The 19,591-nt window shown below is 50.3% G+C and overlaps 2 protein-coding genes across 11 annotated transcripts in view; one reads left to right on the forward strand and one right to left on the reverse strand.

Moving 5' to 3' along the window:
* Nucleotides 1-9,030, forward strand: part of AKT3 (AKT serine/threonine kinase 3) — a 303,411-nt gene extending 294,381 nt beyond the window's left edge. For all 6 annotated transcript variants that reach the window (XM_032389383.1, XM_032389380.1, XM_032389385.1 and 3 more), the window contains 2 exons: nt 267-369; nt 5,431-9,030. In XM_032389383.1, the coding sequence (XP_032245274.1) occupies nt 267-369; nt 5,431-5,516 (189 nt within the window). In that variant the 3' untranslated portion in view covers nt 5,517-9,030. The remainder of the gene's footprint in view (nt 1-266; nt 370-5,430) is intronic.
* SDCCAG8 (SHH signaling and ciliogenesis regulator SDCCAG8) overlaps nt 6,288-19,591 on the reverse strand; it is a 237,865-nt gene continuing 224,561 nt past the window's right edge. For all 5 annotated transcript variants that reach the window (XM_032389373.1, XM_032389375.1, XM_032389374.1 and 2 more), the window contains one exon: nt 6,288-11,016. In XM_032389373.1, coding sequence (XP_032245264.1) covers nt 10,987-11,016 — 30 coding nt within the window. In that variant the 3' untranslated portion in view covers nt 6,288-10,986. The remainder of the gene's footprint in view (nt 11,017-19,591) is intronic.

Here is a 19,591-nt window from a genome sequence, read left to right on the forward strand (position 1 = left end):
AGTATCCTCTTTCCACCCTATTCTCTGGTTCTCATTTGTTCTGTTTCACATAATCTGTCAAATTTTATACGGAACAACCAAGTACCTCCTGTTCTGTGCTCAGACTGTTGACTGGGAAGCCAAACGCCACATCTCCTGTACACAGTGACTCAGCGATCTGGTCTCTGGCACTGTTCCGTTAATTATTTGCTCTCTAATTTTATCCTAGAAATGAATTTCTCTAAACCGAAATCTGTTAACAGTACCCTTCTTCTTTCTTCTTGCAGCTTGTACCTCCCTTTAAGCCTCAAGTTACATCTGAGACAGATACCAGATATTTTGATGAAGAATTTACAGCTCAGACTATTACAATAACTCCACCTGAAAAATGTAAGTACATCTGACAGGCACTTGATAACATTCTAATATAATGGAAGACAACAGCCACTCTCTTGATTGGATATTTATTTTTAAGATCAGATTCCACGGTGACTTATTTCATCCTGCTTAAGAATATGGAGTTCCATGTGGAAGTTTCAAAGACAGGTAGCTGAGAGAAGAGTTTTGGGGAGTAGGAAAAATTATGTAAAGAAATATTGTAGCCTGAGAATCATAGACTAACTTGTAAACAACTTTGCCCTTCCTTACTGTTCTAATACTTTCTTTTGCCATCAGCTGGAAGGACTCTGAAAGTGACCTTTCCCATGTTTGCCTTGCCCTTTATGGCTCACTCATGTCCCCATGTTCAGTCTCACCTGAACATGCCATACCTCACCATTCCTCGGGACCTGGGTGCTAACAGTTGTCTCTGCCTGCCGTGCTCTTTTCCCCGACATTTCCATCAACAGCTCCTACTCCCTCAGATCTCAGCTTAAATGTCACTTCCCCAGAGAGTTTGCTTTCACCTCCCAATCCAAGGAACAGCGCAGCCCATTGGGCACCGCATCCCCCACCCCTTGATTTTGTACATTGGCAACTTGCTGATACTCTTCTGGTTAATTTGTTCGTTTCTCTGTTTACTGTCTGTCCAACTAGAATCCAGTAACCCTGAGAAAAAGGGCTTGGTTTCCTATTCACAGCTAGCCCCAGCTCCGGGCTGGGTATCTGGCCCGGTGTCGGCATTCAGTAAATATGTATGAAGTGAAGGCATAAACACGTTATGGTGAGTGCCTGGTCGTTTCCCAGCCGGAAGGAGGCCCAGCTCTTTACAGATGGTGCTGTTGGCCATCCGTGCCCAGGACTTTGTGCTTCGGCCTCCCTCCCTGCATGACACCCACAGTGAGCACGGAGAGGGCGAGGTCCCAACCTGTCTCTGTCTCAGCCTCAGCCTCTTGGAGACCATTCTCTTTTGTAAATAGAGCTTTGGCATTTGTGGACTCTTTAAGACAACTAAATACGTGGTCGTGGACGTCACAGAAATAGGCAGGGTCTGCGAATTCAAAGCCGTGAGCTCAGAGCTTGCTTCAGATGGGAGAGACCCGTGAGGCTGAGTCTCAAAGAAAGGGCTGAGGAGGATGAGGAGAGCCTGGTGGGGTGACCGTGTCACGCTTGGCTCTGCCACTCCCTCCCTGGAAAGGTGCAGGTCACTTCGCCCTCCAGGAAAGGGGATGCCAGGCCGGGTAGTGCCCCCGAGCCCTGATATTCCCCTGTGGTGCATAAGAAGCTGTCCTGGTGGGAAAAGCACCTGGAGTTGGACAGCTTTGAAGAGCCCTAGCTTTGATCCTGTTTAAGTCTGTCGTGTTCTTTGTTCTGGGACGCACCACCTGAAGCGTGAGGCTGGGCCCAGTACAACGAACACCCCGCAGAGGAGAGTGGGTGCCAATCTGGGGTGGGGGGACCCACCTAAAGAGGCAGCCGGGGAGCGGGAGCCTAGAAGGACACAGCTGAGCAGCTCTCGTGTCCATGACTGTGAATCAGTGAAATCTAAAGCTCTGTAGTAGGCGCTGCCCCGGCCAGGGTCCTTCTTCACCATGGACTTGATTTCAAAGCCCAGGGGCGCCTGGGTGGCTCATTCAGTTGGGCATCTGCCTTCGGCTTGGGTCGTGATCCCCAGGTCCTAGGATTGAGCCCCACGTCAGGCTCCCTGCTCAGCAGGGAGTCTGCTTCTCCCTCTGCCTGCAGCTCGCTCTGCTTGTGCGCGCTCTCTTTCTCTCTGACAAATAAATATTTTAAAAAACCCAGAAACATAAACAAAAAGAAAGCCCTGGATGACGAGGTCCAGATCTCTTCAAGATTCACCTTGCCTGCCTTACCCCTAACTCTAGACTCACTGGGCACTTGTCACCCTGAGAATATGTCATTAACAGGCACCCTGTGGCTTCATTTCTAGAACTTTATAAAATGAGACGGAGATGTTCAAAGACGTTTTAAATCACCCAGCGTGGTTTCTAGAATATCATCTGAACCTGGTGTCTCTGCTTCTCGATCAGTAATACAAAATGTTTCCTCACTTACAGCAACCCCCTTCTTGAAAGAATCTATGTCATTTTAGACGCAGGGAATGCTGTCCATGCCCAGTGACTTGGGGTCTTGAAAGGATAAGGAGTCTATTTCTAGATTGAGACAGGGATCAGCAGGAAGCTCACACATTGTAGTCCTTTCCAATGTGGGTTCCAGAATCCACCTACCATGGAGGCCTGGGAACATGTGGCTGTGCGGGCATCCGAACCCAGAAACCGGAGTCCAGCAGCAGCATACTGCGTCTGCTGGGGCCTCGGCAGAGGGAGCAGATGACGGCGCTCAGCAGGCCGGGCTGAGGCCTGAGGCCCCCGCTGGAGGGAGGGCTGGGGAGCACAGGGCCGGGTCTTTAAAGGGATGGTCCCTGGAAACATCCTAGATCCCCTTAAGAGGTGGATCGAAGGAGATTCAGTGAAACCTTGGACTGTGATTACATGTAACATAATCGTCTTGCAGCTTTGAGGGGTGTTGCTGGTGAGCGGCCCTGCAGCAGCTAAAGCACAGAGCTTTTGTTCATGGAAGCCCTCCGCGGTACCCTCAGTTAGCGACGGCCTCCTTCCCACTCACCACCTGGCTTTTAGGACACAGAATGGAGTTACTTTTTAGAACAAATCAGCAGTTCGACAGGCAAAGTGTTCCTTGCCGACAAACAGCTGTGGTCACATGCCAGATTGTTCTCATTGGTGTTAATTAACTGAACAGATTTTGGAATGTGTCGTCTTGCATTCTATCCGTTAATGGTTCTCTGCCTTCCTCTTATAGGAAGAGAGGATTTCTTTGAGATCGAGTAGCTTTTAATGCCATGTAATTACATTTGTTGAACGCTGTAAGGAAGTGAGGCTCCTTGGGCCACGGATTCTGATGTGGGATAGGGAGTCGATCCCTGCTTTCTTGTTCCAGATGGGTCTCGTGTTTGCAGCATGGTTCATGTGTGTCATCAGCAACTGTCTCTACGACGCTCTGTTCAGAGCAGGAACAGGGTTACAGACGGTTGGTGTGATGGACTCTGGCTCGGGCAGGCCGCTGCCCCTTCTCTCCCCAGCCCCCCACCTGTGGGCCCAGGGCTCCTCCTTCCTCTGTCCCTGGGGCAGGATCAGATACTGGCCCCTCACTGTGGCTGAGCAGGAGGGATCCGCGGTGAGGGAGTGGTGTAATGGGCTTTAAAGAACCTCAGGGTGTGGGGTTCTTGCTTGCCCATCTGTGAGGTTGAGATTTCTTTATCTGAAGTGGCAGAATGAAGACTCTCTTAATTCTCAACTGACCTGCAGCCTCCCACATGGGCTCTCTGCACGTTCACTGTGCAGAAACACTCAGCCAAACAAAGCTGTTAGTGGGGAACACTGTTTCCTTGAAATGTGATTGGCACGTGTCCGAATCTGAACACTAAGCTTGCAGCTGCCTTTTCTCTAGTTTTTATATTTTGTGACTCAACAACAGATAGGCCATCATTCCCAGCGCCTTTCCTGCAGCCAGAAATACTGTGGAAGGTATTTGATTTGAACGATGCATGGGGTTTGCTTGCTGTCTAACCAGTATTTGATAAGGAGGCAGAGATCTCCCCAAGTCACAGTCCTCTCTAGAAAAGCTGATGTAGTCGAAAGGCCTCCCTGTAGAAGGACAGAAGCCCTTGGAGGTCCATGGTCTACACAGAGCAGGGAGCCCCAAATCCTCTTCATGGATTGATTGCCACCTCATCCAGTGATTTTTTTTTCTGGTACATCCGAGGTCACAAATTTTGGTTAACCGCTTGCTCCCATTTCTAGAATCTTTTGTATTCAGAATAGTATACCCAACGGAAGCACAGTGAGTTTGCTCACCGGAGGAATGTGTGTCATGGAGGAGCACAGAGCGTCATCCTTGTTGTGTGACAGGGTCGGTGCCCGCCATACAGAGGCCTCTGTGTTTTCTCTTGGTGCTCCTGGGGAGGCTGGAAAATGTAAAGAATTGGCACTGTACTCCCTGTGGGTATTGGAGGAAGTGGAATTATTTTGCTTGAAGAAAAGAAGGTTGGGTGTTGGAAAGCCACCTCTGTGGGACAGCATCTGACCCCGTGCACTTGGGGAGAGCAGGAGAGGCTTTGTGGGCACCTCCTGCATAGACAGGAGCCCCAAGGGCGGCTGGACTTGACCCAGAGCCCGGAGCAGGTGCACAGGGGATGGTGTGGCCAGGTGACTGAACGTGTGACCACATAGAAGGAGGAGCTTCCTGGCCATGCGGGACTTTGATCACCGGGACAGTTAGGAGAAGGGCTTGGGGGATCATTCGAGATCTTTTGAATACAAGAAGACAGGGAAGGTGAAAGGGGGCAGCCCAAGTGAAAGTGCCTTGCTTCCATGCCTTCATGTCTCTGCTTGCTGCTGGTTTCCAGAGGGGCTAGCGTTAGATGCTGACATCTCTCCCTCTTCCTTTGTCTTCCTCTCTTCACTCTGGTTTAAAGGTGCATCTTAGGGAAACCGGGAATGGTGACCGAAGGCAGATATGAGATGGAGAGTAAATGATGTAAACAATGTCAAATCAAGGACTCCTATGAAGCTTTATTTCGCAGTCACACCTAAAGCACCAAGAAGAAAAAATACATGCATTTGAAGCCGTTGGTACCAGACAGACATTTCTGGTGCCTTAGGCCTGACTGCCTGCTGCAGTGTGGACGGGCGTAGTTTCGTGGAATTGGAGGTTACTGAAGATCGTTCGCACCTTCTTATTTTAAAAAATCTGGTTTTGTTTAATAGTACTTTTTCACAGCATGTTGGGTCTTGAGATGTTCACAGCTCGAGGGAGTCGACGTGAGGGTGTTCTTTCTTCATAGATCGTGCGTGTGAGAGGGAGATTGTTTGGGGATGAGTGTCGTTATTGTGTGTTTTGTGGATGGCCACAAGTGTCTTGGAGCTTGTTGCCATGGCTGACCTTCCCTGTGCTAGCCGTTAGAACCGCGTAGACCAGAGATACCGTTGCAAACAGTAACCGTGACGTTAAGTGGCCACTTTGTGCCCGCAGATGACGAGGACGGCATGGACTGCGTGGACAACGAGCGGCGGCCACACTTCCCTCAGTTCTCCTACTCTGCCAGCGGCCGCGAGTAAGGCCCCCGTCCTGCCCCTTCACTGTCATCCCAGATTTCCTCCTCAAGATGATTCCCGGACATCACACCAGTTGTAGCTCTTACAAAGCAGGAGCGCCTCCAGACACCCAGCCCACTCTCACCCCCACGAGAACACACATGGACGCAAACACACTTGTTTGTTTTTGCATGAAATTGTATCTCCGTCTACGGTCTCATGCCGCTGCTGCTACTGTCTTACTATTCTAGCAACTTTAAGAGGTAATTTTACAATCTTTGGAAGTCATGAGCCCACCATTGTTCATTTGTGCACCAATTGTCATCTTTCGATCTTTTAGTTTTTGTTTTTCCCTAACAGTGAAGGCTAAATGAGATACACTGATTCTAGGTACATTTTTTAACTTTCTAGAAGATACATCGAAAACTAATTAGACTAAGAAGATTTAGTTTATAATTCAGAACAAGCAATTGTGGCAGGGTGGTGATGTGCATATGCAGAATTGTAGGAAGGCGTAAGAGATCAGTGCGTACGGTGGGGATCGCGCACTCAGACCTGGCCGGAATCCGTAGGGAAGCATCTGAGAGAAGGACCGAACGACTGTTGAGATAGAGCGCTAGATGCACACGCAGTCCCTGATGGACACTGCAGAGGAAGCCCGCTGTGCCACCCGGACGTCCAGATTTCATGGGCGGTCGTTGGCAAGACGGACACTGCTCTTCCAAGGAAGGAGGCATATGCACAGCAGAGGCAAGGTCGCTTACAGGCTCGATGACACGATTTGCACCAGAGAGCTTTTTTTTTTTTTTCCAACTGTGCTTGGAAACCTTTTTCCCTTCTTCATATTTATCACCTCTGATGGCTGAAGAATGTAGACAGGTATAATGATCCTGCTTTTCACCAAAATTTGTACACCAAGGTAAACAGGTGTTTGCCTTATTTGTTTTAAGTTTTGACTTTCAGTTCTATGTGAATTAGCTTTCTCTCGGATGTTAAAACTTTGAATGTCCTTTTATGATTTTGTTTATATTGCAGTAGTATTTATTTCTTAGTGAAGAAAATTGTGTGTCATGTTAGCAAATGCAGCTCCAACTTACATGAACTAGACTCACTGCAGTTTATTTTGACCCATGTGCAAGGAATGTACACGGCAATGAGAATCATGCACTTTTTCTCCTTTGTAACAAAATTTCATGAGGCTCTGAAATTGTACACATTGGTTAGAATTGGGCTTTGGGAGAAGAGATGCTGGCACTGAACCCGTTGGTGCTCAAAGGGAGAAAATCCCCAGCTCTCCATGCCGAGGGGTTGAGATAGAAGGATGTTGCTGTTGACCGTTTGAGAAAGGAAACGCTCTGACGGCCCGGCGACGTCTCGCCATGAAAGGAACTGCGACCGGCGTGACCGTGACAAAGGCACCGTACTTGGCAAAATGCACACATCTCGAGTATTCACAAAGTAGGCAGTAAGGGGTAAGAACCTGGTGTGTTTATTCTGATCATGGTACATTTATCACTGAATTAAGCCATCAGGGAGAAAACAAAACAACACACACAAAAAGAACACCTCCAACTTTTCTTTTTCTGTATATATTCATGTCCCCAAATTCCAACATTTCTCACTGAAAGGGGACATGTATGCAAACCTCATCTTTCTCCTTCATTAATGATGATCTTCAGATTAAACCCTTTGGTGCTAGGAGCTGACATTTTCCAAAGCAGCCTATGAAGTCCAGGGGCTGGGGGCGCTCGCCACGGCCGCGGGAGGCCAGCCGGCCCCGTGGAGCGATCGTGGAGATGTCTGTAGTCACACGTTCTGACAGCTCCCCGTGGAACACTGCGGCATGACGTGGTATGACGACTCAGATGCATTGTGTGGAAGAGCAAGTGACTTTCTAAGTAGGATGAATCATATTCATACGCAGATGTCTTAGCCTCGTGGCGCTGGAAAGGTGTGGATCTGTAGATGAGACACCACTGCTGGCGGTGGGCGGGCCACTGGGACTGACGGGGGTCAAAGGGCATTTTACTAAGGCAGCTAAGACATATTCAGACATAGGTTTTATCCTAATTTTTCATGTTCCTACCTGAGTGAAGTTCATCCTTAGCATTGAGTAGGAAGTTACAGGAAATGGTAGTTCATTCTTACTTATACATGTCGCTTCACTTTTTCTCCCTCCTTGGAATTCTGTTGAATGTTTCACTTTGACGAGAAAGTAGACTAGACGGTATGTCCTGTAAGTTGTCTCACATCCATTTTATCCAAGAGGAACAGGTAGAGGCAGAGAAGGCGGCTGAGGCTGGCTGATGTTTGCGCGGAGCAGCCCTCTGTCTCGAGGAGGGTGACCCGTACACTAAGGACTTGGATAGCTTCCCCCCCCGCAACCTTAAGGTGATTTCCTGTAACCTTGGCCAAGGACACTTCCTGAGGATGAATGACCTCGCTGACAGTGCCCCGGGCTGGCCACTCCTCACAGCTGGCTCGGTCCCCAGCCCACGCGCGTGCAGAGCTCGCTCGCGCTGGGCCTCGAGATGCGCCAGGGGCCCGCGGGGCCTTTCCTTGGCTTTCACGTCCAGCGCCCCTTGCTCTCACTCCCAGGTGTCCATCAGCTGGTGCGGAGGAACGACAGGAAAACAAGTGTGCGTGCGTGTGTGCGTGTGTAGAGGGAGGTGTCCGCATCTGCCCTTGGGGCTGCCCGTGGCGGGGGTGGGGGCTGCCGTGGCTGGGGTGGGGACTGCTGGCACAAGGCAAGGCCCGGAACACAGCATCACTCCATCAGAACACGGGTCAGACACTGCGGACTCCATCCCGCACTAACTTCCGTGAAGTCTGCCCTCTTGTCTTAATGCAGCCATCTGGGAGGAAATTGGCCATTTCTGCTTGGATTTTTTGGCGGGTTGCTCACGGCTTTGCTTTCTACACTAATGACATAGCATTATTCCAGTATTGTTTTCCATTTCCCTTACCTGATTTCCGGCTTCTTAAAGCTGACTGTTCTTGCAGGGGCCCCTTGCTTCTCCTAGAGGACAAAAGTAAGGGCCTTCCTTACTAACTGCAGGGTCTCTGTATTACACCTCAACGTACACACTTTGCTGCTACTGTTCGTACTGTCTACAGTAGAATTTCCTTATCTTGCTCCTGGTAGTGCATTACAGGCAAGCATGAAATGTAAAGTATTTATTTAAATAAAAAGAAAACCTCTAAATTGGTAATTGAATTACCTCCCTGTAGCTTTATAGTTTGTGACATTTCTTGACCTTGCTAGTTCTTTCATTAGATCCGCGCAAGATCTAGTCATCTGGTTAAGGATTTTAAGCAGACGCAACTATGAACCCAAGAAAAACTGTATTACTATTACTGTCGGTCATACTAAAACTGTTCATTTCCTTAAGTATATGACCCACAAGGATGTGAAATAACTACAAGAAACTGTTTTTGTACACTGTACATCCTTAGTATTTTTACACGTATATGATAGGGATGCACATTATTTTCCTTCGTACAGACGGCTTAAATAAAGCACTATGTCAATCTGCTACTTCTCTGTTTATTGTTGTTGGATGTGGTTCTGTAGTCTCAGAAAATCAATTATTCTTTTCTGGAAAAAAAAAAAGATTTTTAATAGCTCCAGCTGGTATTAACCTACCCTGTATAAAATGTGAGAGGAGAATAACTATTGTCCGTCTCTTGTAGCCCCAGACACACGCAGGACTGCTCTGTTATTAGTTCAGTAAAATGGCAATAGTGCAGTTGTGCAAACTTGGACAAGGGGCCGCTTCTGAAGGGGAGGTGCCGACCCCTCAGCGATGGGTCTCAGGTGCATCTCCCGTGAAATCAGGGATGGAAGACGGGGCTCCCTGGAGATGCATTAGGGACCTAACAAGCTTCACACCCGACGGTTTGGGCCTAGAACTCTTCAGGAGTGTCGCTCCTCAGTAATGTCTTCCTGATAACCTTACACGTGTCGCTCTGCATACTTCCTTTCTTAGGATATACGTTGGCAAATTAACAAACTTAGTCGTGGGTGAGAGATGGGTAGGGTGGTTGTACTCCAGTCTGATTTATCTAGACTTATTTTGGATGGGGCCTTTTTCTGATTTTACCTCATAAACCTACAGTTGTACAAACTTGGCTTTGCTCCTGACTAAGCTGAGTAGAGGAATGGCTTTGGGACCAGAGTTAGTCAGGCACGTGTGTGTCACACAGCCAGATCTGAGGGCGTTCTTCCGTGTGCTCTTCTCTCGAAACCACTAGGATGGACAGATCCAGGAGGCTAAAATAAAGTGACCTCTACAATTCTTTAAGGGTGCTATTTGTAGAATATTGTGTAATTTATTTACTGTAGTCCTCAAACAGAATTAGGGACAGTTAACATATCTTAGGTGACAACCTTGATGTCTAGCACATTGGATTAAATAAAAAACTGAATCCAAATAGTAGAAGTTCTACTCTTTCAGGCTTGAACCTTTTCCATGCTCGAGAGACTTTCGAAAGGTCTTTGCGTGTGTATCATCCCACCTCCTCCAAAGCCTAATCCCCGTCCATCTGGAGAGGCCACAGGGGCCCGGTGAGAGCAAGGGTTCGGGAACACTAGCCAGGAGAAGGGCCTGAGGTCAGGGCCTCCTCCCGCCCGCAGCCTTGCCTTGCCTTTAGTGCTTCATTGTCCTCCTCAGAGACAATACAACACTTTCAGTGCCCGGTTTTTATTACTTTCAAGCATCTGAGGGCTTAACTGTGTGTAGTAGAAATATTCTCTTAAACTAAAATAACGATCTGTGTACAGATATCTGATAGACCTCGAAGTCAACTTTGCAATTCCACGAAGTACATTCGTAGGCTCCTCTCAAACACCGCACATTCGAGAAGAAACCCGACACCACCAAGCCAAAGATGCTTTCTTGTCTGTTTTCCTTGTGAACAGAGTGGACAGGATAAACAGTGCTTCCTGGTGTCTCCCAACTGTGCCCAGAGTAGCAGGATGATAAGTAATGGAGTCTTACGAGATGTTGATTAAAAGCATCAGAAGTTAAAGGATGCTCTCTAGCTCACGAAGAGGGAAGGAAACGTGAATGGCAGGAAGAAAGTCTGGTCCTTAATACCCTCTGGCCTAGTTAAAATATGTGCCTTTTTGGTGTGTTTCGTTCATCACTACAAGGTAAAAAGGAAACATTACAATTCAGGTCTTTAAAAAGTTCATTTATTGAAAGTCGTGTGTAACAGCATACAAATGAGCAGATCTAAAAACATTATCACTTCAAGCCATTTCTGGAAACATAGCAGGAGGGCTCCTCGTCTGGTGTCAAAGCTGAGCCGCGGGCTGCCCGCACACACTGCCGCCGAGCAGCGGACGGGACGCCGAGCGAGCGGCCCGCTGCCATCCCGGGCGCCGGCCACTGTTCCGGAAAGTCGTGGTGTGCTGTGGCATCTCACGAACAAATCAGATGAATGTAAATATCTCTTTGTAAACCATTTATTTCACTCTGTTTCGTCCAGGTCAGCAATCAGATTGTCGCATGCTGGGTAACTGGAAAAAATGATAATAAAAAGTAAGTTTAAATAGATCTTGTTCTTCCCTGTGATTTGTCTTCTCGCTGGCTGAGGTGCCCCTTCTACGTTTACGGAGAAAAATCAACTCTTTTGCTAAAAATGCAGAGACGGTATGTAACCAGATGCATGAAAAGCCTGCGCTACTTGACCATGGAACGTGAGGTGAACGACTTTGTTTTAAGGCTTGAACTCTGAAAACCATCTGTACCCCAGAGGCGTGTCTGTCTCTTGAGGAAGGGCAGGCCGATGACAGGGTGTGGCTGGAGAGCCACCACCTCCCTGTCAGGGGAAGGAGACCCCGATCCGCACCAGGGTCTGTTTACTAAAAACCGCTCAGACATTACAGCTGGGGAAGCTAGAACAAAAACAGGATGCAGGCCAAGTGTCCCTGAGACATTCCTAGTGAAATCAAAACGAGCTAAAACCTCCCAAGTTTTTAGTGGCAGACACATTATTATAACATATATAAAGGCATTTTTTTCACATGGAAACCACCTCCCACATGCTAGAAGAGGGATTTGGTGTATCTGGCCTCTTGGCTTTAAACAGGAATAAAGGTTTCAAAACCAGCTCATGAAAACTGGGTTGAGGGAGTCACAGGTTAGTGGAGTGAGTACACCGTTGACGGCCCTGGCCCACCGGGCTGCTCAGATTAGTTTAACCCACGGCCAGAAGTGGTGCCAGAAACCACTGCAGACAGTTTCATTGCACAAAACAGGGCACCTCCTGTGTACCTACCCGGTACCACGTGGGAAGATGAATAAGACACAGTCCTTGACCTCGAGGAGCAGGTGGTCTGGTCTGGCTGGCTGGCTGGCAACCACCTTCCAGAAAGACATGTGGGCCTTTGCCCTCCCCAATGCAGATTTCCTGAGCTAGAATCGGCGGAGGGAGGAGGGGCTCCTGTGAGAACCCAGTTTCAGCCACGATTACTTGAGGATTTCCAAAACAGGATAGTGAGCAAAAGATCAGAATTCACGCAAGAGAAATAGGAAAATCAGTCTGTTGCCTCTTTTGAAAGATGCAAAAAGGGATTGTTTCCATCTCAGGCTTCTCAGTGTGTGTGACACTGATCGTGCCTCTTTAGTGCGCAAGTCTGTAAGTAGAAGGGTCATTAGAATGTCACGTGTGCAGCCGCCACGCTTGGAACGCAGGTGGGGGCTGTACACTGAGTAAGCGAGTGGGATGCGTGTCTCTGAGCACAAGGATAAGCATAAACCATGACAGGCGTATCGAGAAAGAAAAATGTAACTGAACTTTGGGTAGAAGACACACACCCCCATGACGTGTGCACAGAGTAATGGTAAAGACCTGCAGTAGAAAGAAAATATCACAGGAATTCTTTTAAACCAAACTCGAGGAAACTGGCATCTCTCCTTATAATGAGTTCACAGTGCCTGTGGGCTCCGGGCCCATCTAATAACTGATCATCACCTGACCCGTTCCCTGGCGGCCCTCAGATGGCTCCCCGGAACCCTCGACCCCCCCCGCCCCTGTGGGACCCCTTGGGAGCAGCGCAGATGTGAGGTCCCCAATGTGAGCAAACAGGAGCCAGCCCGAATCTCTCTCCCTGGAGCAAATTCCCTATCACTGTCTCTTCGCTGGTTTGATATTTTATTTGGTTTTGATGCAAAGCCTGTCCTGACTTTAGGATTACAGCCCCAATATTACCGTTCACTGGTCCGGGATCCCCAGTGCCTACGGCTGCCCGCCCCATCCTGTAGACATCTGAGTAATTCACCCCGTGCCCATGTCACTGTTTGGTCTATAAATGCAGCACCCAGTGTTGCCCTCCATTTGCTGGAGCTTTAGTAGAGAACATTCCTCAGTGCTCCCCCCATCCCGCGGCATGTCCAGAGACAGAGAACCTTTAGCTACTGCCCAAATCTCACTCCTCTGCCATCACTTCTTAGGGCTATTTCCAGAAAGTTGGGTCCACCGTCCACACCACAGTGCTCATGGTCTGGCTGTGAAGGGGGGGTGAGGACGCGCGTGCCAGTGGGACATTAGCTGGTCTGAACTGGGACTGGAGCCCTCGGCCGCCTCCCCATCCTCTGCCTTCAACCTGTCACCATGGCCCTTGCTGCGGCCTGCTTGGGTGGTGTGGCCACATCTGCTGTGGTCTGGGGCTGCCCTCCCGGCGAGGGGAGGGCCGACGGGGCACCCTGGCAGCTGCTCTTCTGAAATACTGTCCACAGATGACAGACGTGCCCCCCGTCTGCACGCCTGCTGCTGCGACCCCATTTTCTTTGTTCTCGTTTTAAAACCTAATAGAGCCTTCTCTCCACAAACCCTGACTTTTGTGTTTATTTCTGAAGTTTAACTTGAAATTCAGAGTTTAAAAAATGAGTCTCTCTGGGTGACCTGAATTGTTCCCCAGGCAACCACGCTGTGGGGTCCAGCAGAGCCTTTTCTCCCTCTTTGTTCCCAAGCCCCCGGGCTCCCCACCCCCCACCCCGGGGAATGCCCGGCCTGCCTCGCCCCTGCTCATAGACCACGCATGCTCAGCCCCAGCCTGACCCGTGCTTCCACTGGCGCACCTCCACCCAGCCTCTCACTAGTTCCCCCCAAATGCATACCCCCACCCGTCTCGCTCATTTGCACATTTTCCATCTCTGTGCGGCCAGGTCAAAAAATGGCCCCGTTCCTTGTGCCTCTGGCAAGAAAGCATCTATTTTTAACCAGAGAAAAGCGTCCCGCCCCCACCTCCAGCTGGGGCATTCTCAAGCTTGTCCCCAGTGAACAGAGCTCCAGGGAAGCCACCAGTAGCTACTGCCTGGGGGGGCCAGAGCTGGCTGCAGGCCTCGCCCCAGGAGAGAGGCAGATGGACGCTCACCCGTCCAAGCAGCCCGCAGCCCAGGGACCGACCACCTTCTTGAGTTCAGTTCCCTGCCAGTCACTTCCCAGTTCTGTTCACTTCATCTCTGGGCCTTCTTTCTCCTACCTGTACAGAAAGGACACTGAATGATTTATCCAGTGGCCCCTTCACACCTGCCAACCCGGCCGGCTTCACAGTCACCTTCGCCGGAGTCGGGGTTGTGCGGGGGCTCCCTCCTAAAGGGAAGCCGGTTCTCTTTTTAAGGGTTTTTGTTTGGTTTTTGGTTTCGGTTTTGGTTTTGACCAGGACCTGAGTGATAGGAAAGCTAAACCACTTCCCCGAAGTGGTACAGAGCTGAGATCTGAGCCCCCAGTGGTGTGACCTCGAAGTCCAGGCTCTCTTGTGCTCTTCTGACCCGCTCAGTGAGAGCACATAAGCCACCAAGTGTGATCTTTGTGGAGCTGAGCAGGAGTCATGGGGAAGGCCGGCCAGCACACACAGGCCACGTGGACTCCTCCAGGTGGTCACCGGTCGTTCGGAGGAAGGTGCCCTCACCAGTCCTCTGCAGAACTTCGTGGAACATGGCCTTCGGGGGGGCCCGCGACGTGGCAGAAGCCGCAGGGCACACGGCGGGCTGCCTCCGGGTCAGCAGAGTCCCGCCTTGCACCCTGCTAGGTGGCCTACACACTCACTGACCTTCCCAGGAATCCATCCGGCTGTGGGCAGGTGCAAAACGGGCCCAGAGTTCACGATGAGGTCACCAGCACACCCAGCGGTCCTTCTCCCCTCGGGCCTCTGACGACCACTGGTCTGTGCAGACAGAGGTCAAAGCCCCGGGGTCCCTAGACCACGGGGACCACAGGCCTGGCTCCCTGTGTCTGGGCTCCCAAAGCGGGGAGCATCGGGAGAAACCAGAGAAAGGAAAAGGCAGAGGCGGGAAAGCCTTCGTTGCAGAACGAAGGCGGGGCAATGCTTCCTTGGCTTTCTGGAAAACAGCAGCTGGAGCTGGACTTGGACCTGCGGCCCAGTGGGCGGGGGGGGTGGGGGGGAGGACCGCGCACGGCCAGGGTCAGAGTGCCCAGGCGCCCCCGGATCTGGCAGCTCCTGCGCCCCACTCCTCCTCGGAGCTCTGCCGACACCAGGGTCCCACACCTCGTGCGATCCAACGATGTCATCTTCCAGCTTTCTGGAATCCCGCGAGTCCCACAAACTTCCTCTGCACATGGGCAGGTGTCTATGTTTTATAGGGACCATGTTTCCATGGTAAATAGATTTTTAAGAATTCCCAAAGGACAGACAGTGTCACCAACAGCACAGAGAGGAGCCTCTGGCTGCCTCATGTTTAAAAGCGTTAAGAATAAAGACAACACTGACATTTGGGGTTGTAATGTGACGGAATCACAGTCTTTTAAAGGCAAGAACCACTTCTCCACACTCCATGCAATATTCAGTGTTTTGTTCACTTGTCTAATTGGATTAAAATATTTAGCTCCCTTTAAAATCTTGATTGTGAATTTATATTGCAAAATGTAACGTCTGACTCAGGAAGCAATAACTGGAGCAAGTGTGTCTGAAGCAACAGAAAATTCGATTTATTTTTCTTCCATGAGTCTCATTCTGAAATTATTCACTCTTGGACAAACTGAACTGTTAAACGGAAGAGCAAGTTTGGCTTCAATGAAGCCGTATGTGCTTTTCAATATTAATTACACACAGGGCCTTCCGTGGGGACCAAAAAAAAAAAAAAAACCAACCCACAAAAGTTAAACTGTGCTATTCGAGTTGCTTGGGGAAGTTTCTCTGAGGGTCGCGAGACCCTTATGTTGGAAACACAGCACCAGGGGTCTCGTGTCACTCTTGAAAAACACTCAGGCAGCAGGGAGTTAATGACATTTTAGCTGCATATGTTCAAGTGTATTTAAAAAAATATGCAAGTCACTTTGGTTGACAGTGTCTTGTACACAGTTTTGAAAGAATCAGGGCAAACTTTAACAGAGTCAGTTTTTATTTGAAAAATATTTTCTGGGAATGTATCAGTGTTTATTTTTGAGACTGACAATTCGGGTGAAAATCAGGATAAAAACAAAAAAACAACAATTTGGTTGAAATCAAATTGTTTGTTTTCATCTATTTAGAATTCTTTCCAAAAACTCTTGGTTCAGGAGGAGGCTTTCTAATTTATTTTATTCAGTGTATTTGCTGTTCTATTCAAGCACCATCTGTCCTGCAGGTAGCTAACTTCGGGGAAGCACCCACGTGAGGCCGGCGAGGCCCCCAGGGCTCGGGAAGGACCCTCGCAAACCTGCGTACATCTCCAGGTCCCATCCGGGGCGAGCGGCAGGCACCCCCCACTCCTCAGCGGGACCCCCGCCCGGTGACCCTCCCTCAAGCGGCCATTTCTGAAGGTGCCCTGCTCCTGGCTTCAGGTCACAAATGGGCCCTGCCTCCCCTCCTCCCCTGTGCCCGGTTCTTTGCTCCTTTCAGCTCTCTTGCCACATCCTTCCATGTAATGAGACAATGTCCATGATTTTCCTTATAATCACATGTGGCTGCTGGATCCAAGCACAAGTTTGAATCAAATTAGAAACTCAGTTCACTGCCAAGAATACGCAAAAGTCACAGGGCCAACTGATTAATCACTGATAAGTCAGTCTCAGGAGAGCTTCCCGACTGTAGAGATGCTTCGTCTGCAGGGACTAGAAGGGTGCCCCTCCCCAGACTGAGCACTGAGGACGGAGCCCTAGGGCCCGGGGGGGAAGGTGGCTATCAAAAGACGCAAATCTGAACCCCGAGTCATTGCCCAATGAGTAGTTCCTCCACAAACCCTCAGGGGTATAAAACCATCCTCTAAATGGACAACTTCTGTTCTTTCCCGTCTCTCAGCTGCCATTCTCCCCAAGAAGAGACTGATCTCAGCAGCTGGTGCCACCCTCCTTGGCCAGATGTTAGAGCCCCGGGCGCTGGGTCCCAGACCACTGACCCCCTGCTCCCAGCCACCAGGCCCCACCACCACTCCCCTGAGACCCAGCCAGAGTCTCTGTCCCCACCAAGAAGAGGCGACAGGGCCTGTGCCCAGGGAGGGGCCGTGGGGCCATGTCTGCAGGCAGGCTGGGTGGGGGTCTTCAGGATGACCAGCATAGCCATTTCAGGACATTTTAAAAGCCATTTTCTAGAAGTCCCCCACCCGCAGCATGAGGCAGGAGAGTAACAAAGCCACCGCTTTTAGTCACACGAAGAAAGGCGGCCCCGAAGCCCTGAGCTAGGCCCACTGGCGGCCCACAGCCTGCACACCGGCAGTGTTGCAGGGAAAGACAGGAATTGTCATGGTTAAAATCGTCACCGTGGCCTACTTACCACTACGACCGGCTCGCTCTGCCAGACTGTTGTGCGGGTTTCAGGATGTAAGCAGAAACGATTGAGAATAAGAAAGCCTTCTGAACAGATGTCACTGTTCCCCGTCAGAGGCGGCAGGCCGACCCGAGGCCGTCATCTGCTCCAGGGCCCAGGGCTCGGGGCCTGGGAGCAAACCAGAGGCCTGGGACTCAGCTTCGGAGCAGCAGCCCAGGCCAGGAGCTCTCCACTCCCTGCTGGGTGTCGGGTGGACAGAGTTTGAGAGTCTGACACAAGCAGTTAAGTCCTTATGCTTAATCCATCCAGGCCGAGAAAACGGAAGCCTTTAATTAAACAGTTCATCCCTAAACGAGAGATGAACCAGTGTCTCTCCAGGAAAACAGGGAGCGGGGTCAGTCACTCGGGAGCTCGCAGCAGGCTGTGTCCTCCAACGTCCCTGCTGGGAGCACACAGCGGCCTTGTTCACCTCAACAACTGGAAGCTAAACTCACAATTCCAGTTTATTCCACGGCCGAAGTAGGTCTAATGCCACACTTGGGTAGAAAGAGCAGGCCTTCGGTTTAGATATTCCGCAGCGAGCTTGCAAAACTGGATCCCTGCCTCTTCTTTGAACACCAGTATTTGCTACTGAAAGCCAACAGTCCCTCTATGAAATGTCTTTTGTCCTGTTCATATTAAAATAACTCCAAATGTACTATTTGAATCTGAAAGATCCCTTTAGAGATGAGCCAGATGGGCTGGTATCAGATAACTCAGGATGGTCAAAGCATCTCTGTGGCTTCAGGCAAGAGAAGAAAGACCTGCTCATTTTTCTGAGGATTTTTTGAGGTTTTGGTTTTTTTTTTTTAAATGCATTTTATGAAAATTTTGCAATCCATTTGGCAATTATCAAGTTTTTTAAAGCCCTGGAAGAGGTTTCTAAGCATCGATGGTCCATGTTAAGATCTGAATGGCTGCAAGGTAGGCAGATGGGGAGTTAAAAGGGAAACCCTACATGACAATGCTCTGGTCCAGAATCCACAGGAAACTGCCACGTGCTCGGAGCTTGTACAGAAGACGCCCCACAAGTCTTATTCTGAAGTGGTTCTTGGCTCCTAGAGCCAAAGGATTCACTCATGCTAGGAGCCCCTCTCCCTCCACTGCGTGTGACAGGAGCCTAGTCACCCGCCTGGGGAGCCGGTGGCCCCAACCCTTGGCTGGCTTCACACACAGCTCGCTCGCCCTGCCTCCTGCAGGACCCGCGCAGACAGCTGGGCTGTGGCCCAGGTCGAGTCCGAGCCCTTCAGAGCCTCCAGAGCTCCGAGTCCCTCAGAATTACCCAACCAGCTTATTAAAAATGCCTATTCCTGGCATGTGTGAACAGAGGCCCTGAATCCGTGATCCTCGCAGTTACCTGTTTGCAGGCCTCCCGGACGACCATGGTGGTGTGAGAGGGTCAGTGGCACCAGGGCCACGGTGTACAGGTGGGCCCCCAACCCCAGGCCGTAGTTCAGCGCCTGGCACGGGGGTGTTCTCTTATTCTACGTGGAAAAATGAGTAGTTCCTGGCGAGGGCTTCGGTGCGCTGAGTGGGAAAATTCCCTCAGAGGAGAGTGGCTCCCCGATACCCATTCAGCACATTTTGAAAGAAGAATGAGAGACAGTTTTCCCCTCTTCTCATTTCCAGAGGCATTTTTCCCATTACTCATTCCAAGCACTCACTGTGTGGACACTTGGGGGCCATCCTCATACAAGGTCCTAAGACAAGGAGGAGACCGTGGCCAGCCCCTGGACTGCCTCATTATCCTAACACATTGCTTGATGGGGCAAAAAGTACAGCTCCTCTGACAGGAAGAGAAGCCACTCAGGGGAAAAAGGTCTCATGCCACCCTGCAGACTCACCTGGATATTCTCCTCCCTCCATTGTCCCTTCTGGTGGCCCCAGGTCTACCCTCAACAGAAGGCTGGGGCTCTGGCGTCAGCCTGAGGTGCCATGTATAGTGTCCCTACTTGCTAGCTTTGCAGGCTGTTGGTGCCTCGGTTTCCCTATCTGCAAAGTGGAGACAAGAAGCGATCTTGCAGGCTTGTTCAAGGGGAGCAAGAGTTAGTGTGCGCTCTACGGGTAGCGCTGCTGGGCTCAATTACCCGGCAGCTGACTTCGGACAAGACTCCTGCAGTCCACTCACCGTGGCTCCCCCAATTGGCAGCCCCTCTTTCCTCAACCAATTCAAACTGTACACATCCCCCAGGGGCGGTTCAGAGTCTCCTTCCCGCAAGAATGCTGCTCACCACCGTAGCCCTCCATGTCCTTCCACGGGCTGCGCCCCTCAGTGTGGCCTGCTGAATCGAGGGTTGCTGTGCATGAACCTTAGCTCCCTCAAGAGGGCAGGCCCATGGCCCTCACA

Source organism: Phoca vitulina, unplaced genomic scaffold, assembly GCF_004348235.1.
Source record: "Phoca vitulina isolate PV1807 unplaced genomic scaffold, GSC_HSeal_1.0 scaffold54, whole genome shotgun sequence".
Classification (NCBI taxonomy): Eukaryota; Metazoa; Chordata; class Mammalia; order Carnivora; family Phocidae; genus Phoca; species Phoca vitulina.